This window comes from Anabrus simplex, chromosome 7 (genome assembly GCF_040414725.1).
Source record: "Anabrus simplex isolate iqAnaSimp1 chromosome 7, ASM4041472v1, whole genome shotgun sequence".
NCBI lineage: Eukaryota > Metazoa > Arthropoda > Insecta > Orthoptera > Tettigoniidae > Anabrus > Anabrus simplex.
In genome coordinates this window covers 177,993,178-178,010,664 of record NC_090271.1, presented here as the reverse complement: position 1 = coordinate 178,010,664, position 17,487 = coordinate 177,993,178, and the positions used below count along the sequence as shown (strand labels likewise).

General features: G+C 36.4%; 1 protein-coding gene across 1 annotated transcript in view; it reads left to right on the top strand.

Moving 5' to 3' along the window:
- The window catches only part of LOC136877767 (restin homolog), a 151,466-nt gene that overhangs the window by 3,009 nt on the left and 130,970 nt on the right, over positions 1-17,487 (top strand). Inside the window, exon 3 of the mRNA XM_068228738.1 lies at positions 9,311-9,469. Coding sequence (XP_068084839.1) covers positions 9,311-9,469 — 159 coding nt within the window. The remainder of the gene's footprint in view (positions 1-9,310; positions 9,470-17,487) is intronic.

Genomic DNA, 17,487 nt, shown 5'->3' with positions numbered 1-17,487 from the left:
CTGAACACACTCATAACCATGTGCAGAGATCTGTACCCTTTATTTACAATCCCATTTATGTGATTACCCCAGTGAAGATCTTTCCTTATATTAACACCTAGATACTTACAATGATCCCCAAAAGGAACTTTCACCCCATCAATGCAGTAATTAAAACTGAGAGGACTTTTCCTATGTGTGAAACTCACAACCTGACTTTTAACCCCGTTTATCAACATACCATTGCCTGCTGTCCATCTCACAATATTTTCGAGATCACATTGCAGTTGCTCACAATCTTGTAACTTATTTATTACTCTATAGAGAATAACATCATCCGCAAAAAGCCTTACCTCCGATTCCACTCCTTTACTCATATCATTTATATATAAGAAAACATAAAGGTCCGATAATACTGCCTTGAGGAATTCCCCTCTTAATTATTACAGGGTCAGATAAAGCTTCACCTACTCTAATTTTCTGAGATCTATTTTCTAGAAATATAGCAACCCATTCAGTCACTCTTTTGTCTAGTCCAATTGCACTCATTTTTGCCAGTAGTCTCCCTTGATCCACCCTATCAAATGCTTTAGACAGGTCAATCGCGGTACAGTCCATTTGACCTCCTGAATCCAAGATATCTGCTTTATCTTGCTGGAATCCTACAAGTTGAGCTTCAGTGGAATAACCTTTCCTAAAACCAAATTGCCTTCTATCGAACCAGTTATTAATTTCACAAACATGTCTCATATAATCAGAAAGAATGCCTTCCCAAAGCTTACGTACAATGCATGTCAAACTTACTGGCCTGTAATTTTCAGCTTTATGTCTATCACCCTTTCCTTTATACACAGGGGCCTTCCTCAGATTTTTATTATAGGAGGCACAGGCTTTAAGGCGCTGACCAAATCTGTTCTAGATGGTAAGTGATGGTAGTGATAACAGTTGTAGTGGAGACACATCTGATGGTTCGTGTGTTTAATGTGTACAGGGGTATCAATTCCACCTTCATTGGAGGTGAAGAACAATGTCAAGGTAACTAAGAAAAGCAGGTGAAATCTGGACTACCATGTATGTGACTGTTCACAAGTAGCTTTCATTTACTGTGCAAGGTGCAGGAAATATTGAGGCTTTGTTTGTTTTTATATGTATCATAATGAAAATTGAACAGAACAAAATAAAATGCTGTAGCCATTTGATAAAAGCTATACAACTCCATGTATTGTTTGTGTCCATATATTCTGTAATTTTATTGATCATAAATAATAAAATCAGCCTTTCTTAAAAAAGTTGAAAATTACTATTAAAAAAACAAACTTTAAGAGTAATAATTGTAAAACGAAGTAAACATAATAAAGAGCAAGCATTGTAATAATTTTAACATAGGTCCTTAAAATGTGATTCCCATCTCTTAGCACTGAGCTGCCTTAATACACAGGCATAGTATTCTGTAATAGTTACTTGACATGACACCATTTTTAGTACAGTAATCAGTTCTCTAAAGTAGGAGGCACCCTAAAGAATGTATCACTTTAAACCATTAGAAGTGCCCTGTTGTGTCTTCAATGCACAAATAAATTGCCATCTTGTTAGTACACTAAACTCTTTGGCTATATTGATCTCAATTAAAAATGTAGTGTCATCTGCATATAGAGCTGAAGAACAATTGGGTTCTATGTTATAAAGTAAGACATTTATTTGTACAAGAAATAGAAAAGGAAAAACATCCACTAAGAATGGGTTGACTTCAGAGAGGGTTAGTAATCTGTAGTCATCAGTCTTGAAAGGATATTCTGCCCTTTCCCATATATATATTAGGCAGACAGCTGGTTAACACCTTTAGTCCTGAGTCAGACTAGACCAAATTCTTGCATAATGATAGGAAATGCAATGTTTTATGCTGCTCATTTTCAACTCACATTTGTGGTTGTAACCATGCAGAGTACAGTACATCAGAAACATCATTCAAGAATTTCTAAAATATCTTGCATAAATTGCAACAGATGCTCTTCCAGCAAGATGACATGCATGGAATTCCTACTTTTCTAACTCAACATTTTCTGCAAGATGTTCCAAATTTTTTTTACTATTACAACCATCAGAGCTCTCTCTGACAGAGCATGCAACCAACTAGAGCATACTAGTGTATGGACACAAAAAATCCATCACCGCAGTTACATTCTGTACACTCAGTTATTAGCGCACAATCAGGTCTCTTCTTCTTCTTACGATGCTGTCTCCCTACAAAGATTGGTGATCCAATTGATTATGATAACTCTCAAAATAGCAGCTCGAAAGATTTTGATGATAGTTCGTCCATACCAGTGGCGTATGTCTTTAAGCCAGGAATTTCTCCGTCTCCCCACAGATCGTTTTCTTTCATTTTCCCCTTGATGATGAGATGGAAAAGTTCCTGTCTTTCACCTCTCATGATGTGTCCGATGTACCTGAGCTTTCGTTCCTTGACGATTGTTAGAAGCTCTTTTTTCTTATTTAACAAGTTGAGGACTTCCTCATTGGTCTTGTTTTCTACCTAAGATATTCAAAGCATTCTTCTGTACAAGTACAGTACATTTCAAAAGTTTCAATCTGTCTCTCCAGCAAAAGACTGAGCGTTCAACCTTCAAAACCATACAGAAGGTCAGGGAAAACTCAACATTGCAATGTACAGAGTTTAAATACATCTGGAAGTACAGCTGGTACAAATATGGGTAAGTCTATGAAAAACCACAAGCATTTGAATGCCCTGTACAGTTTTGTTTTAAATCCAGCAATATTGATATAGTCTGTACACTGTATAAGGTGTAATCGATGGCAAAATGTGTGTGGTGTAAAAAAAATAAGTCTTATACATTAAATGCTTATTAGTAAAATCCATCTCTGTGATGATTACCAAGCATAAGTGGAACAAAGAAGTACAAAGTGTTATGCATTGATTATTGTATTAATAATGTTTAGGTCTATAACATATACATAAGAACCTCATTTATCCAGCTTAAATGGGACCGGAACTGATCCGGATTATTGAAAACCTGGAAAAAAGCAAAAAAAACAAATACAGTACATGTTATATAATCTATTAACATCAGTTGTATAGTATTACCTTTTCCAATTGAACAAAAAATGTATAAAAACACTTTTCTTACATTTATGACTCTGTTTTATGCACTAAAATAGTGTGTGATTTTTTTCTGTTTTACATTTGTATAGCGTTTGCGCGCAGCATGGTCATAAAGACGTTTTACTAACATCAGTTCTGCTAGTGTGGTTTCAGTCTTGGATTCAAAATAGACCATAAGTTTGTCCAGTTGCATTGTTGCCTCTCCACGAGTCATTGCTTTTTCTGATGGAGCGCCAGTTTCATTTTCGAATTCACCATCACTCTTGTCATTACCTGCTGAGGAACAAGAGGCAATAATTTTTTCATCTGTCATTATGCCATAGCACGAATTATAGTAATTTTTCAACCAGTAATTTACGTCGTTCTCATCTATGTCCAAGCATCCGGGAGTGCATGCAAATGTGTCAAGGAACTCAGAAGAGTCCACAACTTCACAAACCTCAGTGATAGATGCACAGATAGAAGGCCATGTATGTTTCCAAGACTTTTTAATTGTCATTTCACTAACTTGATTCCATGCAGATGTGATCATATAAATAATGTCTTTCATATTTATTGATTTCAACACCGAAATTATTCCATATTCCCACTCTTCTTCAATCAGTTTACTGGGCAGCTGCTTCCTGTATAACTGCTTGATGTTTTCTAATACACCCTGGTTCATTGGTTGCAACAGGGCTGTTACATTAGGTGGCAGAAATTTCACTCGGATATCACCACTGACCAACTCTTCTACTCCCAGATGTGATGGCACATTGTCAATGAACAAAATGGCCTTCATTGGCAAACCCTGCTTCGTTAAAAACCTTTTTACGTTTGACACCAAGTTTTCTTTGAACCAGTTTTTGAAAGTTCCACAGTCCATCCATGCATTATTTTGGGATGTGTAAAAAACCAGCAAGGCAGATCGATTCACATTTTTAAGAGCAAGGGGAATTTTTTTTTATTTTCCTATTAACAGGAGAGGAGATTTATGGCCTCCAGATGCATTGGCGCATGCCATAATTGTAGTGCGATCTTTACTTCCTTTATAACCCCTTGCCAAATCATCTAATTTAGATGCTGTCACTGACAAGGTTTTCACCTTTCCAACCAACCCTGGACAGCTGTGAAGTTAGGAACTCCATTTGCTAGCTTGCTGTTTAAAATAAGCGCCTTTTCTTGTAAAATCGGCCCTGAAATCGGAGCACCATGCTCTCTTTTTTTCACTGAACCACTTGAATAATGCATCATCTAGATTCATTTCTAGCTTTCTTTCTGTGGCACGATTCTCTAAATTATCTTTTGTCATCATTTTAAAGCAGAAGTCTTCAATTTCTTTTTGGTTTATCTTCCAATTACACACAGTTGAATTCCCTACATCATAGTCTACAGCAATATTTTTCAAAAGTTCTCCTTTGTCTAGCCTGTTTAATGCTTCTAACATTTTGTCCATGGAAACAACCTTTTTCTTCTGTTTTGAAGCCATTTCATGCTCACTCAAGCAATGAAATGAAATGAAATGGCGTATGGCTTTTAGTGCCGGGAGTGTCCAAGGACATGTTCGGCTCACCAGGTGCAGGTCTTTCGATTTGAGGCCCGTAGGCGACCTACACGTCATAATGAGGATGAAATGATGATGAAGACGACACATACACCCAGCCCCCGTGCCAGAGAATTAACCAATGGTCGTTAAAATTCCCGACCATGCCGGAAATCGAACCCGGGACCCCTGTGGCCAAAGGCCAGCACGCTAACCATTTAGCCATGGAGCCAGACACTCAAGCAATACAATACTGCACAGGACAATACTGTAACTGTACAACGTGGTGTTAACCTTTAGCTACTTATGTGGTCTCTCACAGACTACTGGATATGATGACTCATTCTCTTTCTCTTTCATCATCTTAAGCAATCACACAACGGGTCATTATTGACAACGATGTGAACCCAAGATAACAATGTCTGCAGTAGCGGATGAGTGTCATCGACTCCATGTCAGCAGGATGATCATTAAAAAAGTGATTGATGAAGTGACTGAACAAAGTAACTGAGCAGCGTAGCTCTGCGTGGGAGGCATGTTAGCAGTGCGTTGCATTCAGAAAAAGAGTGGGTTCGAATCCCAAGTCCGTCGTCCTGGGAATCCACGGTTTCCCATTCTCAGTTCCAGTTAAATGCCAGAACGGTACCTTTGATAGACCATGGCCGAATTACTTCCAATTCCTGTCCTTAACTACCCTCGGCTGAAAGGACATTCAAGAAGAGTCGACCCCGTAAAAGCAATACTGTACAAGTAAAATTAAATTTTTATAATTTTCGATCCGGATAAACCGCAGATCAGGATTAATGAGGGAATCTGCCACCTGGACAACTGTCCTAAATACAGATCGAGATTGATTGATTGATTGATTGATTGATTGATTGATTGATTGATTGATTGATTGATTGATTGATTGATTGATTGATTGATTGATTGATTGATTGATTGATTGATTGATTGATTGATTGATTGATTGATTGATTGATTGATTGATTGATTGATTGATTGTCCACTAGCAGATGTAAAAAAAAAGAAACAAAGTATGAACACCACTTGAAATACATGCTGTCATATCTTTGCTATATTGTTTCATTTTGCAGTATTAATTCTTTTATTCACTAGGTGTTCCGTCACCGTATTCGATCTTTACAGATATATGGGGCTATATTGTTTTGATTATGGTATGTTGGTACATTCTGCAAGTCATACTGCTCCTCATCGTTGACTACAGTGTTTAGCCAGTCAAGTTGCTTGCTCTGGGTTGGAATTTACTAGGGTTTCCATGAGGTCAATCCAATGGGTTGGCGGCCTGCCACGTCATCACTTCCCGTTGGACTTTCCGAGGGTTGTGAGTGATATGCCCAAAGAATGTAAGGATTCTCTTATGTTTCAGGTTTGACAATCTTTGTTGCGGTCGAATTTCCTCCTGAATGGATGTGTTAATTCTGCATACTGTCCACGGAATGCAAAGCGTATATTTCCAGGAGCACATCTCAAATGCCTCAATGTAATGGTAGTCAGTGGTGCATAAATTACATGTCTCTGATGCGTAGGACATAACAGAGAACACAAAGGTGTTGACAAGATTGATTTTTGTTGCAGTGGTTATTGAAGTGTCCCACCATATTTTGGTCAGTTCAAATCAAAATCAAATCAAAATCTCTTTATTTGCAAATGAGGTGTCTACCTCGGTGGCAAATGGTACACTAAAATACATTATTGTCAAGCACTAAATTTTAAATTAACAAGAGACGAAGAAAATTTTCCTAGAATACAATATTATACAATTTACGCTAATAATCATCCTTAATAAATTTATATTGTTTACAAAATTCTACTTATATATCATCTTACAAACATAGACAACTCATATACAGTATGTGAAATTACTTCTAATAATAATATACAACTGGTATAAGATTAAAATTAACATTGAATTTATTTACATATTTATATTTTACCCATTTTGGAACCTAAGTAGCATAACGACCAGTTGCATCATAGCAATGCAGCCCAGTTGTATGTGTCTGCATATCTCCAGCTCAAAATTACCATCACTCCTCATGATACGTCCCAAATATACAGTTTGCACCACAACCTCGTATCTGTCAATCCGGTTAACATTTGGCCAATTCAGTTTTTGTGGCTCTCAGTTATAAGCTTACTTTTACTTACATTGATATGTAAACAATATTCAGCACTATCAATCTCCACTTTGCATCATTTCTTCAAGTTGTTCTTTGCTGGATGCAATAAGAGCGGTACCATCAGCATAGCAGAGGTTTGAGTTCTTAATTCCACCAATGGACATCCCTCCATCCTGTTTATCTAAGATGCCTCTAAATATATTCACTGTTGAATAATGGTGGCAACAGGAAACATCCTTGACAATCTCCCTTCCTAATGTGGCATTTACAGGACAGAACATTGTCTATCTTCAGGACCAAGTGGCAAGAGTCATACAGATGTGTAGGTGGTATACCCATATCTCCCGTTATTTTCCAGAGCTTTCCCAAACAGAGATTTTCAAACACTTTTTCATATTCGACAAAGCTGGTGTACATGCGTGTATAGTACTCTCTTGCCTTTTCTGTATGCTGTTTAAGGTTGAATATCTGCTCTCAGTTACCTGTGCTTTTCACAAAGCCAGCCAGTTCTGCTGTCTGTTGCCAGGAGAGGAAGTATTCCAGTCTCTTCTGTATCACATAGAGTATAACTTTGCTCATTTGTGAGATCAGGGTTATCAGGTGGAAGTTGTTGCAGTCTCTCAAAGACCCTTTCTTATGCATGGGCTTGATGAGAGAGGTGTGCCAGTCCTCCAGTCATTGTTCAGAGTTTCACATATTTGATGGATGATGCCAACACTGTGGGGGCCCATCGCTTTTGTATACTCAGCAGTGACCATGTCAATGCCTGTAGATTTCCCAGGAGGGAACTCTCAGATCTCAGAATGTTGGGTTCTGTCTGATCATAATGTACCATTGTTTCCTCTTGAGAATAGGTTTGGTCATTAAAAGTTTTCACAGTATGTCCTTGTAGTAGTTTCTACTACATCCTCAATTTCTATTACTAAGACATCAGAATTGTGGATGACTCATGTACGGGGTGAGAACTTTTGAGAGATCTGTATGATTAAGTCACTGGTTTCTATGGAATATGCATGCATCAGGATTTCAGAGCAGATTTTATTAATGTATTCATTCTTATCTTGGAGATATCACTCTCGAGAGCACTTGGCCAGCGGATGTTCTGGATCAAACGCTTTAACACTTTAAAAGAATTATTTTGCTTTGAACCATTATAGTCATAAAGACCTTTTTGGAGAAAACTGAAATTTAAGCATACATGCTGGGATTTATTTTGTGATATAGCTGATCATTTTGATTTTGATTATTTTGATGATAAAACATGCACAAGTTCAGTAAATACTGTACCTGCCTGCCATTTTTATAGTTTATTACTGAAAAATGTGAATATGTCTGTGGTTGAACTGAATATTTGAACAAAATTTCAGCTCAGTTGGTCCCATAGTTTTGGTGTGAATGAGTGAAAAAAAAAAATAGACAACTTATTTTAAGCTATCATTCTGCAAATAATATGTCTTCAGGTCAATATTTTGAAATAAAATTGGTTTATCATGTGATAGTTTCCTCTGAGAATGTTCGTGAAAATGTTCATGAAATTGTACGCATCGATTTAGACATGACTAGGCCTATGTTTCGGAAGGCAGAGAGACACACACACACACACACGCACGCACGCACGCACGCACGCACGCACGCACACACACACACACACAGAGCAATTTCATTTTTATATGTAGAGATAACCCTATGATTGTCCCACCATGTGATCAGTTTACTTGTTCTGTAGCAAGTGCAATGCTCCAGTATAAAGAACATGTTTTACATGTTAATATTCATCATCATCATCATCATCATCATCATCATCTGTGCATCCTTCCAGCAGGTTAGGTATGATTTGGGTGAGCAATATGCCTCCATCTCTTTCTCATAGATCATCTTCAATCTGGTCCATCCACCACCTTCTGGGATGCCTGACTGGTCTTTTTCCTGACACTATCTTCCTCAAGTACTTCCTGGGAATTTGTATTACCTGCATTCACTTTACATGGCCAAATCATTTCAGCCATGCAGCTCTCAGTCTTTCTTCCACTGTCGAGTTTACCTGAATGTCTCTTCTGATGTAATCATATTTGATCATCTTCTGCACAGCTGATCTCAGAAACTTCATTTCAAATGCTTGTAATTTACTAATGTCTCATGTATTTAATGCACAACTCTCCAAGATGTATGTCATGATTGGCAGAAAGTATGACTTGAACACCGTTGGTTTTTGTTCCGAAAGGAACTGCCTTGACCCAGATTAGATTCTGCAGTTGATAGAAGAAGGTGGATCCTTTGCATACTTTATTTTGTACTTCTAGTTTTACAGAAGTTTTATTAACGAAAAATCAGAATATGCCTGTGATTGAACTTAGTATCTGAGGTATATTCATACCAAATGGACGTATTCTATAGCTGTGGTTTCAAAATAGCTGAAGATTTTTGCATATTGAACTATCTCCCTTAAATGTAAGCTTAGACAGAGTGGATGTAGTATTTATGTTCATATTATCCTGCCAATTTGTTTTGCTTTGTTATAAATGTGTATGTTTTGTTGTACTTTAGACCTCAAAAGGTGATGAGGAATTGAAGAAGGAGAATGATGCTCTCAAGGAAGAAAATGAAAGACTGAAACAAGAGGTTGAAGAAGAATCTGAGCAGAATAAAACCAACTCTGCTCGCCTGCAGAAACTGGAGAATATGCTCAAGGTTCAAGCAATAGAGGTGAATACACTTATGTGTGTTTATTGTTTAATGCAGTTCTTCATGCTCTTTATCTTGTGCAGATGTAATTCCACCCAATGGTGCATTTCAACCCTGGCTGGCCCTGTTGGCACTAGGGCACTTTTTTCGAGACCTGGTGGTGCCAGGGCACTTAAAAAAAAATAACAATCGAAAATGTATAGTCCGCGCACCTTTTAGCAATATTTCTTTGTACGGGGTGAGGAGTAAGGTGGAAGCTCTCCCGGTTCTGGTAATACTGCCAACTGAATGGAAATTAAATCTGAATTGAATCTATAATATGACCGATCGATATGAATTTTCTAAACCTTTATTATCTTAAGCCAACAACTGTGTCATACACACATTATATAAAATTTCTCAATGCGAATCTTGTTCTTAGCATGAATTCTATAGTGTGGCTTTGCTGTGTAAACAACAACAGTACTAGTACATAAATAGTACGCCAATGTCGCACAGCGATGCATTAGCGATTCATAGTTTGTGTTTCAGAGGTTGCCAATACGAATCACGAAGATACCCGAGGTCGACCAATTCAGCACCATAATCTTATATTATCTTATATTATTTTATAACTCAAACTGTGAAGAAATGCAGATATTGCAGGCCAAGCAGTTTCCTTACATATGCAGGATATTTATTTCTGTAGGCTTGTAGGAATAAATGTCCAACCAGCTACCTGTTGGGCAATCATTGTCAGGTTTTAACCCTCACCAAGACACATTGTCGGCCAAATCAGTCAGTATTGTAACCAATGGTTACTGCAGGTCAATACAAAATAATAATTAAAGAAGGAAATTTTAAACTGAAATAAATCTTAGACTCAACAAAAGCATCACAACACAAAATATTATCAAACAGGTTAGGAAAAATAACAACTATGAAATGGATGTGGGAAGCGGCATAAATCCCTGAGAGGTAATGTAATGTAGTCTTTTGTGATGAAAGAAAATGGAGAGGGTAATTGCCCTTGAATTACAACATTTTATTTTAAAGTAAAAGCATTTTTAAACTCAAGAAAAATTTTAAACCAAACTCTGGCAACATAATCAAAATGAAACAAAAATATTGACATACCTTGAGACATGCACAGTGCACTAAAAGAAATTTTCATAAATTACAGGTTGTTTGGCACCAAGTTCAAACATGAAAACCTATTCCAACGACGCATGTCGATTAACCTGAGGGCTAGTCTCTTTCTACACAAAACAAGAGATCTAATCAAAATTTTCCCAAACTAAGAGGAGAAAGAAACACTTGTGTCATAATTGAAACACTTCAGTAAATGACCAAATGAAATCAATTACATTAGAGTGGGTAAATAGAACTACTGGAATGCAAACCCGATGGATAAAATTAACATTAGTACAGAAAAGGTAAAGAAATGTATTTTGCCTCCAAAAAAATTGTAGATGATCTTAGCTGAGAAGTTAAGGCATTTAGACAAAATTAGTGGTGAACATCCGATTCAAGGGCAAACTTTTGCATAATGAAAGAAACAAAAGTATTACAATAAATTGAAGTTAAGTTAAAACCGAATAGAAAGAAAGAAAGAAAGAAAGAAAGAAAGAAAGAAAGAAAGAAAGAACAGCGCTTACCCTGAGATAGCCAAGTCAAGCGCAACCACTCGCTAAGATGGTCAGATGATCAAAGACACAGGTGCTACCTCACTCCCATCAAAGCTGGGCAAGATCAAGAAACAGGAAATGGTGCAACCATCAAAGAAAACCAATCAGAATGCAGAATTCACCTTCAAATTTCACATTCGCCAATTACATTTCCTTTTATTTTCTTCAATCAAAAGTCTCGTCTTTCTTGCTGACTTGGTGAGAATCGAATGTACTAGAATAGTTCATGCTTGTGCAAGAGGAAACACATTTATGAATTCTGCATTATAGTACAGTGTGTTACAAAACAATTTGACCCAAAAGAAAATTTTGAAATCCACAGATAATTTTGCTAAATAATTAACAGATTTTTAAAAACAGTCATTTTAAAAGTTCTGGATAAGCCCAGGTTTATGAGATCGAAACAATTCTTCCAAGTCCAAAAGTTTAGTCCAAATATTAAAAAATTTTATACCAAAAATTAAAAAAATAAAAATAAAAATAATAAAATGATAAATTTCAAACCAATTCCCACTACTGTCTTTATATGAACACAAGTACTGAGTTGTGCACTCAGGCTCAGCAATAGCTAATAGTTGCAGTATAACTGAGGGACTCAATGCCAGAGGTAACTAAGCACCATCGCAGCTCTTTTCAACATTTTCAGTGTAATGATTATAAAAGATCGTATTCTATCTCTGCCACTTACGACTAACAAGCTTACTGTTTCTGTAACGTGCTGCCACCAGTGAGCAAGTCTGGGACTATAAAGATGACTGTGATGTGTGAGCCATACATGACTAAGTCCTGAGATGGTGGTGATTTTATGTGAGAGTTCATCGGTATCTGACTAACCTACTGTCAGTGACGATGATAGAACTAATCAGATGGAAGAAAATACCTTTACCAATGAATGTCTTTTCGCCAGAAAACAGGCAGACTCTCATTGCATCAGCATAAAAGAAGAAACCTCATTCCCATGTCACTACATAGACAGCAGCATGTTCTATTTCTGCAAAGAACTCCAGAATAAGATCACTAACAGGAAAAAATATATATCGCAGGACAAAACTTTCAGTGGTTTTGGATTTGACTCATTGTTTTTCATAAAGACAGCCCACACAGCTTTCTATAAGTTTCAGGAACTTGTTCCATGACCATTGATCTGAGTAAGAGAACAGTTGGTCACCCAGATGGACTTAGAGGCACAACACCACTCGTGAATCTTCAAGGGAACAGGATAAAGACTGTAAAAAAGACCGACCTGTTGGAGCTGTTGAAGTATATCCCTCCCATTCATCATCAGTTCTACAGAAATCTGGCAACAGTGGAGGCAACAACAGATCAGGATGGAGAGAGCATATTATAGTATAATTCCTGCGATAGTGTATATGCAATTATCCAAAGAGCAAAAAAAAAAATCTCCCCATTGTATTTACACCCTAAAACATGCTGACTGTCAGAGGGCATGTTATAGTCATTTCTTTAAAGGCATAATTTGTAGAACTTGTAGTGCTGATACGCATACTAGCGTAAGAGTAACTTTGGAATGCTTTTCTTTATAAAGGAGGATACGTTTCTCATTGTTAATAAATGATTTTGAAAGCTATTATAATTTGTAATCCCTTGATGACTATATTCTTCATTTACTCAAAATGTGGCAGCTGGTGCTTAGTCACCTCTGGCACTGAGCCCTCCTATTATCATAGTGATTTTCACATGCAGGTATCTGAACTTCCAAAATGAAACGTTTCAAAACATTAGATTCAGGTTTTAACAAAAAGTTAAAGCTTGAACCATTAACAAATGAACATAATAGTGCAAGTACAATTGAATTGATAGATTCCAATTACATCCAAATACAGAATACCAACAATGGTAATCATTTAAGTGACTCAAACATTAATTGTGGCAGTGTCAACATGTGCAGCATTGATGTAATAGATAATTGTTTAGTCTGTGATAATGATAGGACCAATGCACAGTCATTTCTATATGTGTGGACAGAGGAGTAATGGAGAGAAAAGTAAATTATATATGAATGGCTTGATAGTGCAATTGGTTTCTTGCGGTACAAAGTGCGTTCAAGTGTTGGGGATCATTAAATTCACATAAATCCCGATGTTTATATCATCTGTATTACACATAGTGGTGATACTAGGGAAAAATTCCTAAAAACCCTCTGAACCCTTCGTCTACTAATGTCATTTCACTACACCTCTCTGTTGACAGTGTGGAACACACCACTTAGTCAAGCAGCTTATCTCCTTTCTCCAAAGTCTTCCTACCCCAAACTTTGCAACATTTTCATAACGCTACCATTTTTTTCAGAAATCACCCAGAACAAATCAAGCTGCTATTCTTTGGATTTATTCCAGTTACAAACCATTATTCTCGTCATTATTCCGTATTGAAAAATAGCTAATCACAAAGTTTATACAAGGAGTAATATTAATACCACCTATTCAATACAAATTTATTCCACTATAGTGTGGTTAAATACACATGGAAATTATCAGAAATTTGAAGGGTACATGTTTCGCCCACTATTTATTGGGCATCATCAGCCTCAATCGATTTTAAAACACACATGGTCTAAGGAGTCATAATAACTTATGTAAAATGTATTGATGAATATTTACAAGTGTTAATACTGTGGGTGCAAAATGTTTACAGTACAAAAATATTGAATAAAACAGAACTATACTAAAATCACTTTGAAAAATTGAAATATTCATCTAAAAGTAATAGTCACACATTGTTTTTAAAAGGTAATCCATGTCTGATACTGAAATGGATCTTTTGATGAATGATGAAAAGCTTGAACAATATATAATACATTAGGAAAACAGAATATCAAAAATAAGGCGTCAACAGGATAAGAACAAGACGGTTAGAAGAGACAGTATATGCTCAAGTTTGAGGCCAATATTTAAAATAAGGATGGAAATAAGTAGTTGAATTGAAGGCGGTATAGTTTAAGACATCTTGGAAAGTTGGATAAAAATCATGGTATGTCGTGAAGTGCTAAAAAAACATCGAAGAATTTGCCGTAAAATGCTGCTAAAATATCAAATAAAAGAAGGTAGACTGGACGACAATTTCGTGTAACCAGAAAATGCCTCCTGTAGACGTGGATGTCTGTTGTAAACAATGTTGTCAATTTATTCCCAAGATGTAATGTATGTCCTAATGCAGTGTCGATACTACACTAGAAGTAGGAACTTCAAACAGACTAACGCTGCAGATACATTCTCATCATACTTCCTCATCCCTTTTCTCCCTCCTATGATCCTGTTCCACCTTTCTTTTCCTATCCTATCATCTACTGTACAATTTCCTTTCCTCCTACTTCTGCACTCATATTCTCGCTGCTGTTCTACCTGCAGTGACTCATATCGATTTCTCACCAATACCTGTCCTGAATTCTTCTCCTGAATAGAGCATTTAGCCTGCAATTTCCTTCCCCTTAAAACATTAGACCTCTTGTCTTCTATAACTCCTCCCTTACCTTCCCATCCCTCTTGTATATCTACCATATCCCATACATTGTTTGGGGAGGCTTACCTTCCTTGCTGTCCTCTGAGAGAATCCTAATTATTCCCCTCAAACCCCTGCAACTCCTTCCTTATACTCTTGAATGCCTGGTCACACCCACAGTTCCTACATGTACATTCTTTAGCCATTCTTTACTCTTCTTTATGGAATAATGAAAAATCAGGAAGTGTAATTTTTCTCAGTGGCAAAAAAAGGAAAATCAAAGGAAATAAATATTGTCTAGTGAAGAACACAAGAATCACATGACAGTAAGGTATGTTACTTGAATGTACTAAATACACTACAACACTACATAGGCATATTATATTATTATCCTATAATACTCTAACAGAATGAAAACTGCTATTAATGACTGAATTTTGAAAGAATTGCACAACAGTAAAGAATGCAAGCAAGATAATTTTGTATCTAATAAAATAACTACCTACAGTTCTAGACTGTACTTTAGAGTATCTTAATTTCAACAAGTTAATGGAAATAATAGAAGTGTGGTTAAGACTAATTACTTTGATAGCCTATACTAATTACAACAGGTTAAATGAAACAATAGAAATTTAGTTAGAACTAAATTCGTAGAGAGATTTTGCCCATACTGTAGGCCTACTACACAAGGATTATATGACATAAAAGCACTAATTTTGAAATAAAATAACTACCGGTACACTACTGTTCTAAATCTGCTTAGATGTATCCTAATTACAATAGGTTAAATAAAACAACAGAAACATAGTTAAAACTAAATACTTACCAGTATTAGAAATACTTTTCTACAAGCTAACAGAAATGGTTCCCTTAAATGCTAAATGATTGAAGGTGCAAAGTTCGCTGGAGACATGGAACTACAAATAATAGAAATACTGTAACAAGCTCAAATACCCTACACTCTACCCTCTTTGTTCTATGCCGACAGTGCATTATTTGAATACAAAGAGCAGCAAACAATCACCATCAATCCAAAGACTGTTAACTATTTCTCTAGTAAAATACCATATATTCTTTTGAACTTTTTTTGAAAAACAAAATGTACAGGACTGTCAAAGCACATGCTAAAGCTAGGGACATGTAAATAAATCAGTTAAATTGTTTAATACTGCTTACTACCTTGCAACTGATAACAGGATTTATGCCAGTTACAATAATTTATTGGTGCTGGAAAAGAAAAATGGATTAGACATGGGAATTTGTTCTTAATCACGTACTAGCGCAACAAATATAATTGTCCACATTGCTAAAGAATTTAAAGTGAAAAACAAAGAAAAGAGAAAAAATGCTCAGAATAGCCTGGACAGATTTTGTAACCAGTAATGAAGTGTTAAGGAGAAATAGAGCTGAGTGTGAGCTGGCAAACATCATCAAAGCCAGGACAGCAGCATATTTAGACCATATTCTATGAGGTAGAAAGTACGGGCTTCTACACTTCATATCACAAGGAAAAACAGAAGGCAAGTGAAGAGCTGGTAAAGCATCGATGTCATGGCTCCAAAACATAAAAAACTGGACTTGCATCAACAACATCGAACATTTCTTCAAGATAGCTAAAGAAAGGGGTGCTTTCTCCAGGGTGATTGCCAACGTCTGGGTGATTTCCGACAAAAGAGTAGCATTACAAAAATGTTGCAAAGTTTAGCCTGGGAAGATTTGGGAGAAAGGAGACAAGCTGCTCAACTAAGTGGTATGTAATATCAATATAGTTGGTCCATTATTGGACATTATAAATTTACCAGCTAACTCATTCCTGATTGCCAGCGTTTCACCCCAGTGTGTAAGTTGGCCTCATCAGATGGTTGGGTTGACCGGATATGGCACTTGAATAAGAAGTAGAAAAACAAGATAAAAATTCCAATATAATTGATGAGTCTACAACAATGAACAGTTATTCTAGCTTATTGTATATCATAGAACTGTAATTAATTTGCAAGACACTACAATTTTCTTGGATATTGTTGAAATCTGTCATCATAACCAGTGCACTTGTAGAATGTTTATCTACGTATAGGATAAATGAACCAATCCACGAAGACCACTCACAACTGATCTGCATTTAGAGCAGTCACCCAGGTGGCATATTCCCTATCTGTTGTTTACCTAGTCTTTTCTTAAATAATTGCAAAGAATTTGGAAATTTATTGAGCATTTTCCCTGGTAAATTATTCCAATCCCTAACTCCCCTTCCTATAAATGAATATTTGCCCCAATTTGTCCTCTTGAATTCCAACTTCATCTTCATATTGTGATCTTTCCTACTTTCAAAAACACTGCTATAACTTATTCGTCTACTAATGTCATTTCACATCATCTCTCCACTGTGTCCCTTGCAGTGTTTACCTCTTCATCTGGTTGTTCAGTGAGTGCCTCAAACCTGTTCTTCAGTTTTATCTTAACCCTTTCCCTGCCAACCTGAATTAAGGCAAAATGTAAGGTTTTACTGAAAATTTTGTATTTGCCTCAGTTTTCAAGCTATATAGATGACTTTTTCAATGATTCATGATATATCCATGTATTTGTCCTCTGATTTACTTTGTTGTCACTTATGTCTTTCTATGTTCACAACAAATTAGTAAATTATTAATTTCCAGTTTCTTCTTCTTCTACTTCTTCTTCTTCTGTTTTATGACTGCATAGGATCACTTTAGTCAGTCCATCGCTCAGGTCTCTGAAGGGATTGTTCAGGATTTGTGGTCCTCCCAGTACTTCTTCAGATGCTCCAATCTTCGTGCCCTTTTCTCGGTTGAAAATATGCATGTTGTTGGTTTGTTTTGCGAAAGGGTAAAGCAGAGGTTTGTATTCTTGAGTTTTGTATTCAATTTTATCTTATTTGTGGTGTCTTCTGTTGTA